Genomic DNA, 20,620 nt, shown 5'->3' on the forward strand with positions numbered 1-20,620 from the left:
TATAGCGACAGGATACGGACTGGACGACCGAGCGGTCGGAGATTGAGTCCCAATAGGGCCAAGAATTTTCTCTTTTTCGCATATTCCAGACCGACTCTGGTGTCCTCCCAACCTCCTATACAATTATTATTTTTATTATTATTGGAGGGGGTGGGTTTCCCCATGCACCGCGACCGGTTTAATGTATTGTACGTCCCCCTGTGATATTCTACCAGTCTCTATACCCTACCAATACTGGTGCGCGCCATCAGTCCCGACTCAGCCAGCGAGTTCGGCCTCTACTGGCTNAGTTCGGCCTCTACTGGCTCAGCGATATCTAGATGCTTCCCCCATCTACCAGAGGCGTTAGAGACTATTGTTGGGCGGGAAATGTCCTTCAATTTGGCTCAGAGGTCTCCTTGAGACATGAGGTTCTTTTACGTGCCGTAAAGCTACGACACGGGACCCACGGCTTAAAGTCCCTCCCGGAGGACTTGTTCCCTGAATTTTTCCGCACTTTCACCAGGTTAAACCGGCCAGGGCATGAAGTTGACCACTCACCTCCAGCTAGTGCCGAGGTCAAGAAAGTGTGGATCTATACATGCTCTCCCCCATACGCCTTCATGGCGTAGTGCTTAATTAGTTAGACACAGGGACAACTTTACTTTTATGTAACTAATAACCCATCACTTATTACAGATAAAACAAGCATGTGCATGGCAACGGTTCGTTAACGCACTTGACCCAGAATTAACACGAAACAGTTACATGAGAGAAGCAGAACAGCTTTGCAGTGAGCAGCAGAGCCCTCCATCGTAACAGCCTGTACACCTGATGAAGGCCGGTTAGGCCGAAACATGCTTGTAGTGATAATAAAGAGAAGACGAGTGAATACTAACCGACGTTGCACATAGACGGCAAATAGTGGAACGCAAAGTCAGTACATCAGTAGATTAAAATGTGCTTCTCTTTATGAGAAATTTTATCTATATGCATGAAACCGTGAAAATGCTTGTTTAGAGGAATTAATAATGACTCGATAAGCATATGCAACAAGCATAAATCCCGTTTAAATAGAAACGGGAAATTGTTGAAAAGCTTCATGAAAATTACCGAACCTCATCAGCTGAAACGATCTGACAAGGCAGCTACATTTGTAGCGACTGTTGGAGTAGCAACATGTGTTGAGGTTCCCAGCCAGAGGAAAACTGTCGGCAAGTTGCTATATAACAAACTTGATCAAAAAATGCTATGCATGCTATCAGCAATTTTTTTTTTTGGGGGGGGGGGAAGTTTGAGACTGCAATTTCGACTGAATAAGAGGCATTTCTGCCTACCGCCTGGTGGCCCTATGCGTAATTACTAACAACAATGACTTCTATATAATGACACAGTAAGAAGCTAACGAAAGATATAATCCGTACCAGAATACACGGAGTTTCCACACGTTTTTTCATTAATTTATTTTCTTCTTTAAATTTATTTATTTAGATGGAACACAACACGAATTATGTGCACCATATTTGTAATTGTTGACTTGGAAACAGTATTTTAATGCTCAGAATATCTGAGCGTGTACCATCTAAATCAATACAAAATTTTGCATACCTAATTTTAATGTTTCCTTAGTTATCGCTACCAAACCTAAAGCAGAATATGTATTTCATGCTGTCGCCATGTTCTTGTTGTATATTTTACTACATAAAATAGTGTTATCTGCATACCCGTTGCCGCGGCAACGTGTTTTTGTAGTCGTTCCTTAGCATCGACCGTCTTTTTTCTTATTAAGTATCTGCTGCTTAACAACGGTGAAGCTCCACCGTATTGAAACCACAAAATCTGCCTCGCAGTCAAAGGCACATCTTCAGGTACTTCCGGCTGAACGGTTTAGAGGAAATAAGGTAACAGAGAGGTTTCCCCGACACTGTCCCCAAAGTTACAGCCGAAACGCTGAAGCCGAAGCCGACTTCATACAGAAGAACCATCCCATGCCCCGAAGTGGCTGCTGTGGACGTCGAATACACCCTCACGTGTGAAACATATTTTGTCTCTCCACAAATCGTTATGTAGAAAGATTTCAGGCGCAGTGTGTGGCAGTCGTAGCCATACGCAAAATTGTGAGGAGGATCGCCCGGAAACAGACGTCCGCTCCGTGAGCAGTGGTGTAGTCTTCGTAACGTTAGTCCCATTTCTCCGCGGTCCTGCGTGAGCTTCTGCCCAGCTGCAACATCTGCATTGGCTGGCGCCCGTAACTGTCCGTGGGCGACCTGCGACCATACTGGCTAGTGGGACAACCCGTGCATCACTAGTGTGGTGAAAACGAGTTTTATGAAATTAAACATTGTTAACATATTTCCTAATTACAACCCCAAACTGACACGAGAACGATCAATATTACAAGCGTGTTGAGCTAGTCGCGTGACTGACACATGACACGGCATGCCCATGTTCAGCGGCGTTCCTGCCAATACAGACGTCTTGTTGCTGGAGAGAATCCTTGACAGTGTGCTTCGTTGTACTGAAGAATCTGCCATATCCTTAGGTTTTCTTTCATGTAGTCTAAATCTTTAATCATGACACGTGTTAATTCCACCCCCCCAAAAGTTGTTAGGTATTTGCGAGTTTCTGAAATATGACAAATAATTAAACTTGCACCTTTTATCTCAGAATATAGTAGAGTGTACAGCTGCTGCTATGCAACAACCGAGAGATGGGCGGATATAGCAGGGCCGTTTCTGGGCAACGACTAAGTAAATAAGCTTACAGTGATATAAATGCCTCTGAACTCATAGTGGGGCACTTCGGTTTGCCAGAATTGTTAGAGCACAGCCTTCTGGAGTTATTTCCTCAGAATGCAAATCAGTCCGTAACAGACCTGTTCCTCTGATCGCGCATGCCAGTGCTGGTGCTCACAAAACTCTAACCTTCGTCCTCATAAAACCTCTAAATTAAAAAGAATCTGCTTCTTTCAGAATTACAAAGTTTTCGGACTTCGTCCATCTTCCGTTATTCTGTAAACTAGAGAACACAACGTTTCGGGAACTGGATCTGTTTCCATCCTCAGGTGAGTGGGAGATGCCTACTCTGTTGGGTCCCTTAGAGAAAGCTGACCTCAGTCACTGGAGGTCCTCAGGTGAGGGGAGGCACCTTTTCTGTTGGGTCCCCTTAGAAAGAGAGTGACTGAGGTTAGTTCTTTCTAAGAGACCCAACGGAGTAGGTGTCTCCCCTCACCTCAGGATGGAAACAGAGCCAGTTTCCGCAACGTTGCGTTTTCTTATTTTTGGAATACCGGACAACCCAGTAATTCCGAGTGTTATACAGCCTTTAGAGTCTGTGCGTCTTTGTTGATATCCTCCGTTGCGGTTCATTATATCGCGCATTCCGAAAGTTTGTTTGTAGCTGACTTACATTATTGTTTGTCGGAAATATTAATGGACTCATGAGGACGCTCCTTTGCTTTATATCATGACATTTTTTTTTCCTTGGCACTATAGCCCCAGTGGGCCTAGGCCTACCTCCATGAACTCCGTTCACCTCGGTTTTTCTAGATCTTACACATTCGGTAGGACTCCTTGGGCGAGTGATCAGCTCGTCGCAAGGCCTCTACCTATAGACAAACACAGAAAAACGCATACAAACATCCATGCCCTGAGTGGGATTCGAATCCACGATCCCGGTTTCCAAGCGAGCAAAGACAGTGCATGCCTTAGACCGCTCGGCTACCGTGACCGGCTTATATCATGACATACCACATCGCATTTTTTAGTGAAGACGTCTTTATGTAGCAGTGATTTCAATGTTATTTATGGTAAAATATTCCTCTTTGGTCTTGAATTTAGCGGAATCTATATGCAATACGAGGACTATTATAATGCAGTAATTTACATTATAATTTCATTTAAATGTTTGTACACATTATTATTAAATTTATGTTCACTGAACAGACCATAGAACGAAAGTTGGCATGCTGATATAATGTTGCATTAATATTTATCCCGTAAATAAACAGTAATATTGAATAAGCAAGGTTTTAGTTGCTGAAACTGCACCTCGTGATGAAATGCAGTGTAAATGTGCTAATGCAAATTGTGTTTTACGCGTAGTTTTCTGTAGGTTTGTGAATTAATGCCCATTAATTTGACATGTGGCTCAGGAGGTTAAGCAACCCGCTTCTCTCCGTGGGGCCTCGTGTTCAGTTCCTGATGACCCCATATAAAATTCGTAGCGAACAAAGTGGCACTCGTGCAAATAATTCTGCGAGTAACTTTGTTTCGACCTGATGATCACCATTCCATCACCATTGCTATCACCGTGCCCTGAAGTGCGCAATAGGTCTGACCAGCGAAATAAATGTGGACAATCGGCAATGCAAGACGTGAAGCCAGCGGTAATTTCAGGGGAAAAAAGATGAAATATCTGAAAAACAAAATTAGTGAGCTTTCATCCTGCAGTAATAACAAGAACGTTAGAGACTTACACAGAGGAATAAATTAATTTAAGAAGGGTTACCAACCTAGAACTAACTTGGTAGTGTGTGGGAATGTGACATAGTTGCAGAATAATTGGAAAAATTATTTCTCCCAGCTGTTGATTATACACAGGAGAGAGAAATACATGCAGCAAGGACTAACACTGCCTGACCCCAGCCCTGTTCAAGTTAAAATTATTATTGAAAATTTGGAAAAGTATAAACAGCTATTTATTAATCAAATTCCGGCAAAACTGATTCAGGTTGGAGGTGATTATATTACGGTCTGAGTTCCATAAACTCGTTAATCCTCTCTGGAGTAAGGTAGAAATCTCTGACAAGTGGAAGGAAGCCATTGTGGTGCAAGTTTACAAGAAGGGCGATAGAATTGATTGTAGCAATTATCTGGTATGCCACTCCGTAAAAAATGTCGGATGGCGTTTTCTCAAGGTAGAAAGAATATTCTTTCATCAGGGTCTGTAAGTAGACGAAATTTTTGGAAATCGTTAATGTGGGTTTCGACGTAATCGGCCAAATGTAAGTAAAATGTTTGCGTCCCTGGAAGAAGAATTGGAGAACAGTGAGACAGTACATCAGCTATTTGTTGACTTCAGAAAGCCTATGATTCAGTTAGGAGGGAAGTACTGTACAATATTGTGATAGAGTTTGGAGTACCCAAGAAACTAGTTAGGTTAATTAAAATGTATTTGAGTTGAAACCCATATTAAAGTCCATGTAGAAAATATTTTGTCTGATGCGTTCTGTATTCAAAGTTGTCTAAAACAAGGAGATGCTTTATCGCCACTGCTTTTCAACTTTGCTTTAGAACATGCCATTAGGAAGGTCTAAGGAAACGAGGTGGGACTGAAATTAAATGGGCCTCATCAGCTTATGGTCTCTGCTGATGATGTGAATCTACTGGGTGATAATACAGAAACCAAAAAGAAAAACAGAAAAATCTAGTTGATGCTAGTAACGAGTTTGGTTTTAGCAGTAAACGCAAGGAAAACTAAGTATATGTTGCTGTCTCGTCACCAAAATGCAGGGCAAGATCATGACATTAAGGTAGCTAACAAATGCTTTGAAAACGTGGCACAGTTAAGATATTTGGGGACGACAGTAACAGATAGAATTCTGTTCAGGAAGAAATTAAGAGGAGAATTAATTCGGGTAATGTTTGCGACCATTCATTTCAGAAGCTTTTGTCTTTTCGTCTTCTGTCTAAAAACGTAACTATTATAATATTTAGTACTATAACTTTGCTTGTGGTTTTGTATGGGAGTGAAAAGTAGTCTCTGACATTAATGGAGAAACATAAACTGAGGGTGTTTGAGAACAGGGTGTTGAGGATATTTGAACAGAGAGAGATGAAGTGACAGGAGGTTGGAGAAAACTGTTTAATGAGGAGCTTCATAACTTGTACTCGTCTCCAAGCATAATTAGAATGATCAAGTCGAGGAGGATGAGGTTGGCAGGGAGTGTAGCACGAATGGGTGAGAAGAGGAATGAATATAGGACTTTGATGGGAAAACCATAAGGAAAGAGAGCAATAGGAATATTTAAAGTGGGTGCTAGGATAATATTGAAATGGAACTTAGAGAAACAGGATGGGGTTTTATGGACTAGATTTATGTGAAGAAAGCAGTCTTCTGGGATTTGGCACCGTGTATATGTGGTGTTAACCGACGTTTCGGAGGAACGTCGGTTAACACCACATATACACGGTGCCAAATCCCAGAAGACTGCTTTCTTCATAGTCACCGCCGTGAAAGCCTCAAATCTTACATAGATTTATGTGGTTAAGGATAGGGCCATTGGAGGGCTCTTGCGAATACGATAACGAACCTTAGTGCCCCATAAAATGAGAAGATATTGAGTAGCTGCATAACTGGCAGCTTCTCAAGGAGGCCCCATCTCCATGGAGTTAGTCATTTACCAGTTTGCTGTACAATGAGCCGTTTTTGAGTAAATGTAATTGAACTTGATGTAAATTCGGACAGTGTGGAGTCAGATTAAACTTGCAACACGAACTGAGTACAGATGCCACTGGTAAATTCGTGGGAATGCTTGCGGAATGTATAATGTAAGCCCGGAACAGATAACGCCCTCCCCTGCACACATTATTTTCATGACCTTTTGTAAGCAACATACAGTTGCTGTTCACGCCCACACTTTGCTCTTCCTGGCGAAGTCCGTGGTAATGGGAGTCAGCCGAATACGTGTATCCTAGTTCCCATGTTGTTAAGAAACTAAGAAGCTCATTGTCGACATCAAAACGACGCTTCGTTTAGACAAAATATTGCTTCTGTTCAACTCATTTCGTTCGCACAAAATCTGTCCCTCCAAGAGCCATTTCAACACTCACGTCTTCTCGACTTCCGTATTTAACAAGTTGTCTCTGCCTGCATGCTTTTGCTAAACCCGATATTGACTTCATCACCCGAGCAGTATTAGCTAAACACGTTATCTAACTTTGCGTATTGGAGAGTTTCACACTTCGCACTCTTCCTAATTTTTGTTTGAAACTACGTTTCGGGAACCGGGAGTCGCCTCCGTCCGTACGTAAAAAACGAACTCTGTTGGGCGAACTACATCGATCGGACACAAGAAAGTTTTTCTTCGTACACTCGTTTCCGTCTCTAATGCAACACAAACCATTCACAGTCTCTTCTTTATTTTAAAATTACATTAAAATCGCATTTATCTGCAACATGTTTCGGCCTTACAAGGCCATCTTCAGGCAACTGTTCACAAATTTAAACTGCCGCACTGCACCAGTTCGTGTCACTACATCCCATGCTTTTGCATATCGTCGTTCGCACTAAAATGTGTTTGTTTGGGAATGAACACTCTTCGCTCCGCGTTATTTGAATTTTGCGGTGTCCATATTATGCCCCCTTCGTGTGCAGTTCTCACTAGTCGGCCGTGTATCCCTTGAACAGATGCCTGAAGATGGCCTTGTAAGGCCGAAACACGTTAAAATTAAATGCGATTTTAATTGCCTTTCAAAATACGAGGAGAAACTGCGAATGGTTTATGTTGCGTTAAACACGGAAATGGCCGAGCAAGTGATACGTCAATGCAACAAAAACAAACTCTGCAGGCGAACTATACCGACCGAGCGACAGCCCTTGTCGACGAAGTTAGTGTAACGAATCCCCACGGCCGTTAATTTCGATTTTCTACACCGGATGTCAATGCAACAGGATGCTGAAATATAATATTATTAAAGATAATGCATAATATGGGAAATTAATACAAAAATGTAGCTGAAACCTCGAGGGAATATACCACTTCAGAGGCATAGGCTTTGATGGGGGGTACTACCAAATTAGTTTAAGAAAAAATTATGTGAGAAAGTGGATTGGATTCATCTGGCTCAGGATAGGACTACGTTGCTAGCCCCCTTTGACAGTTGTGATGATCCTTTGGATTCCTTAATAAGGGAGCGGAGGTAACGGACGGAGGATAGCCGCTGCAAGAGGAGTAGCCGGACAAGAAAGAAGACGTTGCAAGAACAGCCTGCAAATAAAAGGAACGGGGATGTACCGTTAGGCTATTCGGGATGAACAGCCTTAAGGAGGGAGCAGTGTGACGTATTGCGCCATGGAGGACATCCCCTCCCCCGCCAGCGGTGACGTAACAACATCGGGCGCTGTCGCTACTACGGTAACAGGCCAGTCAATAATCCCCCCTCCCCCGCGGTGACGTAGCGGGCGATGCCGCGGTTGCTATGCAGCAGTAAACAACTCTCGACAGCTTTGCCCAGCTACACCTATAAACAAGGCGACTAGGCAACAAGGAAGCGAGGCGTTTTCCCGTTGTCTGGCTGAGGGTTTATAAGAGAACTACACTGCCTAAAAAGTCACACCCGTGTGGAGGCGGGGTCGAATACCTCCACCGTGACCCTGCGTATCGTAGGAGGCGACGAAAAGGGAAGTCTCAAATCTGAGAGTAAAATATGGTCGCGAGTGTCAAGGAACACGGACCCGAGAAAGACTGCGCTGGCAAGGGCCAGCAGTACAGTTATATTGGGAGTGTGTAATTAAGAGAGACTTGTATAGCTCCCGCGTTATAAATACGTGAAGACTACTAAAGACAGAGTGACTAGATTATTGTGTGGGATTTATAAATTGGGTAAACCTGCAACTGTGTTATAATTAATTGTAGTTAGGATTTGTAGGATGTTAAATAAACCAATTAACAATCTGAACGGCGTCTTCAGCGGCAAAACACGTTACAATATGCATTGGTTTTCTCGACTGTTCTCTCCTGAAATAGAACTATATTCCTTGCCCTAAATCAATTCTTACGGTCCTCGCTGTGTAATTTTCTTCACTCCCCGTTATTCTTTATCATATGCAAATACTCCCAGCATCTATTCTTGTAACATGTATATAAAGTAAAGGTAAAACTGTACCAACCTTGTCACTTGAACAATAAATACCGGTATCAGACACAGTACGTAATATCTCTTTCTTATCAACAGTTCTGGAACTGCACAGTGAAACAGCTCTATGTCGGAAACCGTTCGGAATAGGACACATGTACATACACACTTTTTGCTTAGAATGGCCGATACAGTGACCTCCCAGAATAATGCCCTTTCCTCTTGGGACATTCTGTATAGCATGTGCTTGTGTAATTTTATATAAGATTTTGTTTGTATGTGACGGATGGATGTGATACGAGATTAGCTTGTCGACGTGGCTGTTACTTCCAACTAACAAGGGTTCCTGTGGACGTAGTCGGCAATAAGCGTTGTGGTTTTGCAGGACTGCCGGGACGCCCGGGAGCAAGTCCCCCGCGGGGTCCGGTGGGGCGTCCGGCTCCGTCCCAGAGGTGAAGACTCCCACCGCGCCGCAGAACAAGGCCCTGCAGAATGTCAAAGGAGAACACCCTTCGGTAAGTCCATCTGATAGACAATTCGTATTTACGTCTACTTTTAGGTCAAGAAAGTGTGTTCTTTCCGACAGCGGAGAGCATGACGTAATTCGTCATCTAAATTAAAAGTTATTTGACGATGTGTGGCACAACATTGAAGGCTGAAGAGCACTCTATTCTGGGATACAACGCTGCGTAGTCCGTTGAAAGTCAACCGGCGTTTCGGAGGAATATATCGCCTCCATCTTCAGGATCTAATAACCAGAACAAGAAACCTGCGTGAAAGGTGGCAAGCAGAGCACCTGTTTTCACGCTGGTATCTTGTTCTGGTTATTCGTCGACACTGAAGATGGAGATGATACATTTCTTCCAAACGTCTGTTGACTTTTAACGGACTACACGGCCTTATATCCCAGAAAACAGCAACTCTTGATAAGAACTTCTTTGCGAACCTGAAATACTCCTACTAGGATATTAAAAAGCTACTTGTCTGGACTTTGACCACTGTTCTGATTTTATAAATGAGAATTAGAGCATTTTGGAAATTGATTCTGCTTCGGTCATCAGGTGAGGGGAAGGGTAGGATAAATTGCTACTGTTGAACCCCTCCTGGGCAAAGCTGCAGGGTGGAGATGGTATGACGGCAGCTCTACCCGGGCCGAGGCGCAACCTCTGTATATGCTCTACGCTGTAGAACCTATTTCCTGAAGCTTGTGGTTTTTACATAAAAAAACTAGGACAGTGGGCCATGCCCAAATATATACGTGTCGGAGTTCAGGTTCTGAACGAGTCGTCAATGAAGATTCCTGATTCTGGTATATGGCTGTGTGTAATTGCTAGACGTGCTCTGACATTTCAGAGAAACCTCAAATTAGATTTAACACATTCCTTCGAAACGGCAGTAAATATCTACCAAAATATACATCATCACATCTTAAGAATAATTTATGTAAGAAAGCTAATGCCTCGGCTTGCAGGGTCGTTAGTTCCAATTTTGCTTATGACTGAGATGTTTGCGTGCTTTTTCTATGACATTAAGTTTCATGCTTCTGTCTTGCACTCCCTCAGCAGTAACTGTTTGGTAATCAAATGTTAGAGATAATTTGCAGGATTTGGCATCAGTGACCAATCTTTGGGGTTAGGACATCATGTAAGGAAACAAGACGGGTGTCCTTATCCGATTTAGTGTTCCTGTATTCCGGATTTTAACTTTTAATCCTTATTTTTTACTTTATATTTGTGCATAAGTTAAAGGTAAATAATAAATCACTACGCCATGAAGGCGTATGGAGGATTGGATGTATAGACCCGCATTTTCTTGACCTCCGCACCAGCTGGAAGTGAGTGGTCAGCTTCACGTCCCGGTCGTTTTACCCGCGGGTAAAGAGCCCCCGGTACCCATTGGATAGGACGTTAGTTGGACCCCAGAAATGGTCTGGACGACGTGGAGAAGAGAAAATTCTTGACCCTACCGGGACTCAATCTCCGACCCCTCGGTCGTCCAATCCGTAGCCCGTAGCCAGTCTCTATGCCGACTGAGCTATCCTGGCCCTTTGCCAGGGGGTTTGAATGATGAATATCGAATTCGATAAGTAATATCCAATCTGTAATTTCTTCATTGGTGTGCATTTCATTCTCACTGCTTGACACTTCAACCTAAGATTTCATTATGCTCTGATTTTGTCGTGTGCTTCAGACTTCGCTAGCCCCTTGCATATGTTTATATTTAATGGGCCAGCGTCTAAAGACACATCAGAATTTGCGTCATTGAAGGTTTCTCATGGTTTCTGACAGACGCTCCCGGGTACTATACTGGTGACGAGACCCATCGAGTCCCTAACTTGCAGCATCCATATCCCCTGCAACCCTCCACCCTTTGCGAAGGGCTCAGAGCAGAGAAGTAATTTCATGATTTGATGTTCTGTGTACGCTTTCACTGGGAAACTTCCTGCCCTGCGCAGTGAGGGAATTGCATGTGTTGAGAGTAGGGCCCTGCGCAGAACTGTCAGATTGAGAACACGTGTAGTAGTGGCAATAATTCATGGTTTTGAAAAGATTATGTTTTCTCAGCTGTTTCAAAAGAACCCCGGTGCCTACTGCTTCATTACCATGTCCAGTTACAGTCAGTTGCATGCCGTTGACGAATTTACATCATGTTTCTCTGAAACTCGTTTTTAAGTCCACACATCTATGCCAAGGTTTTCCAAGTTCTCTCTTTCTTCTTGGTGCTTTACAATAACGTCATGCATTCGTCTCTCATTCTCCCCACGCGTGATACGTGCCCAGCCCATCTCATATCACTTTCCTTTATGTAACTGCATAATGCTAGCCAGTTACGTAATGAGAGATGCCTAGTTGTTATTCTCCGCGTCTCCCAAGGTGTAAATACATTTCCTGCGCCGGCAGATTGTTGGCTTTGAGGACATGGAAACCATCTGTAGATCTCCACAGTTATGTGGAAACTCTGTGAAGAGCAGAGGCTCGGGCAGGAGCATAATATGCAAATTACTCACAAGGAAATAGGGTCTCCAGTGTCGAACTTTGTTGGAGTCCATCAGCTCTGAAGGGTTCTGACGTTGGTGTATACACGCAGGTGTTCAGACCTTGTTCATTGTCTAGCGTTCTGAATAGAACACAGGAACTGGATCCATTTACGTCATCTGGTGGAAAATATGTAATAGTACCGCCCTATCCTGAAAGTATTGTGACATATTTGCTCAAAGGAAGAACTGGAAAGCCAGTGAAACGGCCGTTGCTAGTGAACGGCTCTGAAAAACACCCATTTCTATGCAGCGGCCGCGAAACAAACAACGGAACAACGTCCCTTACGATAAAGCATATTACACCTTTACCTATTCTTCTGTTTTTGCATCACTTGACTATTGCTCGGTCTGCGTAGTTAACATAATTTCTCTTTTGCTGTTTACGGCCATTACCTATCAACTTTGACCGCCCTTTCTTGTTCTCATGTGTCGATCGATGCCCGCCGGTTTCTGGGTCGGTCACCTACCTTCACCGTAGTGTTCACTGCTGCTGGGTGGTATCCGCGGCTGTGTTGGCCTTGCCTGGCCCTCCACTTTTATCCGCCGCTTCCTCGTTGCTGTCTGGTTCAGGGTAGGGGGTGGGATTTACTCTGAATTTGAATCGGTATGGGCGCCAGTGGACTTTGTTGCAATCCACAAATTTGGAGCGGGGTAAACAAAAGGGGGGCACGTGGATAGGTGCGCGTTTGGAGTTTCGAATGCTCAGTTGGTAGGACAAGATTCTGTCTCAGGGCGACTTCTGGGCCTTGCTCGCACAATGAGATAGAGAACACTTTAAACACACACTTCATTCGACACTGCCGCTCGTTATTGCAGATGTGAACGAGAAGTACCTATTGCAAGGCTGTAGCACTGTTTACAAACCTAGTAGCGAGCTCCTGGTCACTACAGTGACACTCGATAGCCGCTGTATGTACTAGCCTATCCTACGGGCTGTGCTGTTAACACCGACCCTCCCGTAAGTTTCTTTGTTGTATCGCTTCTCCGCTTATGTGTGGTACATTGGGGGGGGGGGGGGNCTGTTCACTCCCGCAACTTAGCTGATTAATTCTCATTTGCGCCACTCGCGTTCTCGCTTGTTGGCTACCCGGTCAGATGAGGTTGTATTTCACTTGTAGCGACTTCTCGATTATAGAATTTGCGTATCTGACTTGGCCAACACCGATTTAATGTCCGGGAGGTCCGAATGTCGCGATGCTACTACTGCTACTCCCTTAGACGACTGATCGTTCCGGAGAGGCAGAAGTCTTGTCGATTTCGGGAACGCCCGGTTTCCTCTCCTCTGAATTTTAATGGTTGGCTGCACCTAAAATTTGGGTGTTAGTCTCATTTACACTCCGCCAGTCCTTAACGAGATCCATGTAAATTTGGGCCTATGTACTAGATGGTCCTTCTGACAGCTCTCAAATAAATGAAGGTACACTAACGATCACTCGGCACGCCTCTCCGAAAATTATTGGGATTCGTATCTGTCAAGTCTCAAATTTTCAGAGCCTCGTGCCGCTGAAGTTCTGCATTGAAATTCCCAGAAAACGCAGCGGGATACTTCCTGTTCTGTTCTGGGTCTGCAAGTTACATGCAGCTTGCTTGTCTCTAAGAAAGACCAGATGTCGTTCTTGGCGCCTACTGGTGTTGAGGTCAATCGTGTTTCATCCTTTGTTAACTGGTATTACATTTCTTTTACGTGTAGTAGGTTATACTTAATAATGTAAATGAACAACATTGATGATGTTCCTGCATGGTGCGGTTGCACAGCGGCCGTTGTTAACGGTGTCATTACTTAGCAACGGGTCTACATGCTACAATATACATATAAAACTACAGCAGTTGCTTGAAACGAGAACACACTTGACAACTATTACAGACGATAATAACCTCGAGGCGACTGCAGATAAAATGTTATAGGAGGCAGGATTGTATTTGCCGTCCTCTGGATCTTTCCTTCAACTAGGGAAAACGCAAAACCCTCGAGCGCTTGATTCTTTATGTCCCATTCCAACAAGACACAAAAATCGTAACACTATTATCATGGCCTTGCTGATATCGCTGCTCATTGACCTGTGTTTCCTGCAGGATTCATAAATGCCTGTCACAAGGGGTAGTTAAGTGCATATTTTGTTGGATTTAATGTGCCGACAGCCGTGACTGTGATGAGTACTATTTTCTGGTATTTGACGCTATATTGTCTAGTAGAATTTCACCAGCATTGCTTCAAAATGTCGGCCAACTTCTACCGGACTGCACGGCGTCACGTCCCAGGATATAGTGGTCTAAAGCGAATTATTATTCTCATGTGATTCAGATGTAGTGTACTGGGAAGAAATGTCAAGTTATTCGTGTGCACAACTGTCGAAAAGAATGGTAATTGAATGAAACTGGCCCAAGACCTTGGCCAGTAGCGAAAATCTAACTTCAACTTCCTTCAACAAAAACTTATATGTCACCCTTCATTTTAATATGCAATTCTCGCTGTATAATTTCGGCTATGTTGTAGATAGTCTGTGGCTATCTGTTATGAACATTTTCCTTCCATATTTTTTTATTTATAATAAATATTCTTTAATATTAAAATTAAATAGCTTGTCAGCAACTGCAAGAAGCACCATCATTCCGGTGGGTAATGGATTTCATAATTATACGTTAGTGTTAATTAAAGAATTCTCAAAATTACTGCGTTGTTCTCTTTCCAGCAGTCCCAAGAGATTTGAAACCCATAATCCGGCCCTTCCGCTTTTTAAGTTTCGTCCACCCATGGTGTAAAGAGAATCTTATTAGTTAATTAAGAACCTGCATCGAAACATATACAAGATTTGGAGCCATTTTGATTGCTCAGCGGTGAGCGCTCCTAGTGGCAATTGACGACAGCTATCACCTTCCTCCAAACCGTACAGTGGCCTTTGAACATATTGGCTGCTCACTCAGTCTTCAAATATTTCCTCCAGTTTTCCGATACTGGTCGTGAAAATAATCTCGGGGCGTAATTGACTTTAGAGAAACGACCTCAAAGTGACCTTGGCCTGCCTTCCACTATAGTAAGTCGATACGAAACTGCCAACAGCGTGACTTCACATTTCACCGAAAGATTTATTATATATTGTTAATGGTTAATATCAGCTTCCAAGCACCGAACAGGCTGGTCTAGATGTAAAGCTGTGACTCATATTGCGCAAGTGCTAGGATCGAGTTTTGTCAGGGACAACAGCTGTCCTGACTGAGGATTTTCGTTTCTTTCACAGTTCCTCCAGATAAATTCCGGGATAACAGGCCACGGCCACTTCCTTCCAAATCCTTTCCAATTTATCATCATGCTACCATCCAGCGATATAAAGACTGGATATTGAAAGCAGCGTTAAATAGCCCACAGAAAGGAAGACTACGAGGTTCGAACTGCGCACGCGCTAGCGTAGTTGGTTGAGGCACTATGCTACAATCCGGAAGGTCGCAGGTTCGATTCCCGATGAGGTAATTGGAGTTTTCAACTAACCTAATCCTTCCAGCCGCACTATGGTCCATCGGGAAACGAACCCGCGACCTTCCGGCTTGTAGCATAGTGCCTTAACCAACTATGCTACCGCCCGAACAAAGGTCTATTTTAAAGCCCAGCCATACAAGTATGTGCCAACCTGGGGCGGCCCCTCTGAATCATAGAGGGATACATAGGACTTCGTGACTGAAAAAGGAGTAGCCGAATTTCGTCCCTAGCCTCGAACTGGGTGCTGCAAGACAGTAGGAAAATTGATGCTCTGATTGTCACCTACTTTCACGGTTTGATTTCTTACTTGGCTTATTCTTTCACCTGAAGATAGAGGCGACATTTTCCTCTGGAACGTGGATTGTCTTTCAACGGACTACACAGTCAGAAGATACAACTCTTCATAACCAGCGCTGTGAAAACCTAAAGTCCTACAAATTATTAACAGTTTTCTAGAGGGTTGTAGGGCCAAAATGTAGATAATGTCTTCGGAAATGGACGTGAGATATGGAGAAAGAGTTCTGCGCACCATAGAGTTATGAGTAATTCTGGGGACTTGTAAATACGAGAGAATGAACGGGGCAGATTTAGAAGGCTCTGCTTTTCGATTACCGGAGGAAGGCGCATCCATTGTGGGTAAAAAGAATAAAACTTATGGTTTGAAAAAACAGAAGACGAACGTTAAATTGGCGCTGAGTTTAATAAAGAATGCATTTCAGCGAACTCCCTCTGATATCCTCTCGTCTCCATCTTAAGCAACCAGAACTCCGCAGAGGTAAGAACCCCTGTCCACTAGCTACCCGGGGCACCCTTTTTATGGACTCTATACGAACCACCGGAGACAGCAGACAGGAAGAATTCCGGAAGCAGGAGGTGAGCTGAAGTTGGTGAGACAGTTGCAGGGTCGTGATTATTGAATATTGGGCGTCGATATTGGGGGCGGAGGCTAACTTCCAGTCGTCCCAGGCACTCGACCTCTAGTGGGTTCATTATGCGCCCCCACAGAGCTCATGGGCCTATGTACACAGCACCCTCTCGGCCGGGTAGTGTGATGAACACAGCGCTATTTATTTGAACTTTATGAGGGAGAGTAAGTGCGTAGGTCACAAACGGAAGTAAAGCAACTGTAATGGATGTAATAGCTTTTCTATATGTATCACTAGGTAGCAGCACATTCCAGCTTCATGACAGTTTAGGTAGCAGACGCGCATGCGCATGTTCAGAGACTGGTTTCAGTTGTCAAAATGGCGATCTTGCTCGGGGTATATACTACCTAAGAGGAGCAAGCATCGTGTTTTGCGTCTCTTTGTGGGCAAAAGGACTTAATGCCAAAGATATGTATAGAGAAATGTTTCCTCTTTACGGTGGGAAGTGTTTGTCGCGTAAAGCCATTCACAGCTGGGTGGCAAAAGTTTCGCTGATGACGAAGAGGTTCAAATGGACGTGCAAAGTGACAGACAGCAGCCAAAAGACTTCTATGCTGCGGGCTTTGACACACCGGTCAAGCGATGGGACATGTGGTATCAGTGTTGGTGGAGGATATGTCGGGAAATAAATGTATTTTTTGTAGTTTCGAATATCACATATTTTACGTTTTATATCCGTTCGTGACCTATTTACTGACTCTCCCTCGTGTTTGGAGCGATTTGATTGATTTCTACGTTATTTAACAGCTCATATCAATGTGAGAAATGAGGCTACTAGGGCTGTGACCATGAAGCGTACTATCATCTGGGATGTGACGCCGTGCATTGTGGTAGACAGCTTTATGTTACAGGATTACAGTATTATAGGACTAATGTACTGAAAGGAACTTCGAGGGAACTGTCATGGCGTTTGCATGGAGGGGCTGTGTGTGTAGTTCCAGAGTGATTTCAAAAAGAAGCACTGAGGTATCGTTCTCTTGCGTGCCGTAATTTTACCACTAAAACGCCGATTGGAACGAGGGGACGGCTGAAATTTTATGCGGTTAGTGCGGGAGGGGGCTGTGACGCGTCACCGCTTTACGATATTATGAGTTCTTTACCATGAAAAAATATCAGATTGGAGACCCGGTCTCTATTTGACCTAACACGAGTGGCGCTCTTCATAAAAGTTTTTTTTATATATACAAAAATATGTTCGGTGTTTGAATTTTTTTTTCACGATGTCATATCGACCACATGCAGGAGGTAATTCGGTCCAACGTAAAGTAAACCCATCTTATGCTTTCAAACTTTATGGTTAATCAAATGGCTATGTAGCGAACAAACATGGAAGGTTATTTCCGTCTCAAGTGAGAGAACAGAAGCCAACTTAATTTATAAAATGTACTCGAGAAAATAGCCTCAGGCATTTTGTAAAATTATGAACCTCACGTAGAAGCAGTAAATGAGGAAATATGACGCTTTGCCTGAGCGCCCTCTTTATTCGAAACGCGAGTAGTGAAAATCGGTTTTCCTTCAATTTGGTTTCAACCTTCTTCCTCGTCATACATTAATGTAACTTACTTATGGAGCTGAGCCCTTCTTGAGGAGAAGCTACTCCACAGCTTCTCAACATTTTATGGAACCCGAATGTTCATTACCGTGTTCACAAGAGCCTTCCACTGGTCCCTAACCTGAGCCACATCAATCCAATCCATACCATCCCATCTCTCTAAGACCCATTTTAATGTTGTTCACCCACCTCCGCCTTGGTCTTCCCAGTGGTCTCCTTCCTTCTGACTTTTTCACCAGTATCCTATATGCATTCCTCTTCTCCCCATTTATGCTACATTCCTTGCCCACCTCCTCCTCCTTGACTTGATCATTCTAAATGTACTTGGAGAAGAGTACAAGTTATGAAGCTCCTCATTATGCAGTTTTCATACATTAATATTACTCGGCTTATTTCTACCAGACTACCAGTCTACCAGACTACAAGGCCTCACGTCCCAGAGTCACCCCTGTGAGAACCGTAAATCTGACACGAATACAGGTTACCACTACACCACCCTGCTCTAACTAATACGAATGTGGTTTGGAATTGTGAACGTGTTCGCAGGATATACGGCGACATCGCTAACCCCACACTTTACAGTTCGCCTTTACACAAGCACTAGGGTTCTCAGTCTTCACTAGTCGTATCCTGACAACGGAATGATAACAGTCTGTCTCTTGAAATCACAAATGAAGTCGTCTTATCACAGTCTAATTTCTTTCTTGCAATTATTCTGTAGCAGCCAATTCCAGAAAATTGACTCAACTCAATTCCTCTGTTCCTCTGATTGGATTCTGTCTCCGTCTTCAGGTGGAGCCCATTAGATGCGCTTAATCGGTAGAGCTGATCCCTGTCTCCGGTGGCAGGTACTGTCTGATTGGATTCTGTCTCCGTCTTCAGGTGGAGCCCATTCAGATGCGCTCAATCGGTAGAGCTGATCCCTGTCTCCGGTGGCAGGTACTGTCTGATTGGATTCTGTCTCCGTCTTCAGGTGGAGCCCATTCAGATGCGCTCAATCGGTAGAGCTGATCCCTGTCTCCGGTGGCAGGTACTGTCTGATTGGATTCTGTCTCCGTCTTCAGGTGGAGCCCATTCAGATGCGCTCAATCGGTAGAGCTGATCCCTGTCTCCGGTGGCAGGTACTGTCTGATTGGATTCTGTCTCCGTCTTCAGGTGGAGCCCATTCAGATGCGCTCAATCGGTAGAGCTGATCCCTGTCTCCGGTGGCAGGTACTGTCTGATTGGATTCTGTCTCCGTCTTCAGGTGGAGCCCATTCAGATGCGCTCAATCGGTAGAGCTGATCCCTGTCTCCGGTGGCAGGTACTGTCTGATTGGATTCTGTCTCCGTCTTCAGGTGGAGCCCATTCAGATGCGCTCAATCGGTAGAGCTGATCCCTGTCTCCGGTGGCAGGTACTGTCTGATTGGATTCTGTCTCCGTCTTCAGGTGGAGCCCATTCAGATGCGCTCAATCGGTAGAGCTGATCCCTGTCTCCGGTGGCAGGTACTGTCTGATTGGATTCTGTCTCCGTCTTCAGGTGGAGCCCATTCAGATGCGCTCAATCGGTAGAGCTGATCCCTGTCTCCGGTGGCAGGTACTGTCTGATTGGATTCTGTCTCCGTCTTCAGGTGGAGCCCATTCAGATGCGCTCAATCGGTAGAGCTGATCCCTGTCTCCGGTGGCAGGTACTGTCTGATTGGATTCTGTCTCCGTCTTCAGGTGGAGCCCATTCAGATGCGCTCAATCAGTAGAGCTGATCCCTCTCTCCGGTGGCAGGTACTGTCTGATTGGATTCTGTCTCCGTCTTCAGGTGGAGCCCATTCAGATCCGCTTAATCGGTGGAGCTGATCCCTGTCTCCGGTGGCAGGTACTAGTTCTATCATAGGGTTGTGAAACGTCGGGGTTCCCACATTTTCTAAACCGACTCACAGATGGTGGTGAGGATGTGAGTCTCCAGGAATATTCCTGGTACTCATAGCCATAGTGCGGCTGGAAGGATTAGGTGAATTGAATATATCCAATGACCTCATCAGGACTCAAACCACTACCTTCCAGCCTGTAGCATAGCGCCTCAACCAACTGGTTTTCTGTTTCTTTTTGTAAATGCCTCGAATATTCTGTGTTATGTTGGGTTTTCATGCCGTGCTTATGCACGTTTCTGGACAGTGAGGCCGAAACATGTAGTGATATGTAATAAAGAGACGAGGACTGTGCACTTTAATTGAAGTTACACATACGAGTAGACGGCAAGAAGTGGAACACAAAGTTGGGGTTACAATAACGGGAAAGTTCCTCACTTCCGTTTCCTTTTTTTACTTTGCTAACATGTTGGCCCACATGTAAGATACCTCTTTTGATATATTACATTAATTTTGCTGACAAGTCTATGATAAATCATAGATTGGGAACTTTTCTCTTTAAATGCCGAAAAACTGCAAGTCGATAGAAGTAAAGTTTAGTGGACTGGACTGTGATCATGACAACTTTGTCATGCCTTCCGGTGAACATAGCGGCTGTCTTTAACCTCGTGGACATAGAGCTCAGCAGCATGTATATAGCAACTTAGGGCAGAGTCCTTCTGAAAAGATGTGTCTCAGGGAGTCCAGAACGGTCCAGAAATTGCCCGACCTTCTTGGAGCCCTGAGGTTCGTCATGACAGCTCTCCACAGAGTAAGTTGACTCAAGCAGTGACGTCTGTGATCGGTTCGAGTCTCGCCGTGGCACAAACTATTTTGACGTTTTCGTAGATTTCCGCCTGATCTACTGGCAGCGTGGCTAAGTAAGCTACGAACATTTAAAATATAAACAAAGTAA

At 44.2% G+C, this 20,620-nt stretch overlaps 1 protein-coding gene across 7 annotated transcripts in view; it reads left to right on the forward strand.

Moving 5' to 3' along the window:
* LOC111867947 (synaptotagmin-7) overlaps positions 1-20,620 on the forward strand; it is a 980,264-nt gene that overhangs the window by 894,820 nt on the left and 64,824 nt on the right. For all 7 annotated transcript variants that reach the window (XR_002843428.2, XM_023858204.2, XM_023858215.2 and 4 more), the window contains one exon: positions 9,223-9,352. Coding sequence is in view for 6 of the 7 variants with exons in the window: in XM_023858204.2 (XP_023713972.1) it covers positions 9,223-9,352 (130 nt within the window). In the remaining variant the exon portion in view is untranslated. The remainder of the gene's footprint in view (positions 1-9,222; positions 9,353-20,620) is intronic.

The sequence above is a fragment of the Cryptotermes secundus genome, unplaced genomic scaffold (assembly GCF_002891405.2).
Source record: "Cryptotermes secundus unplaced genomic scaffold, Csec_1.0 scaffold67, whole genome shotgun sequence".
NCBI lineage: Eukaryota > Metazoa > Arthropoda > Insecta > Blattodea > Kalotermitidae > Cryptotermes > Cryptotermes secundus.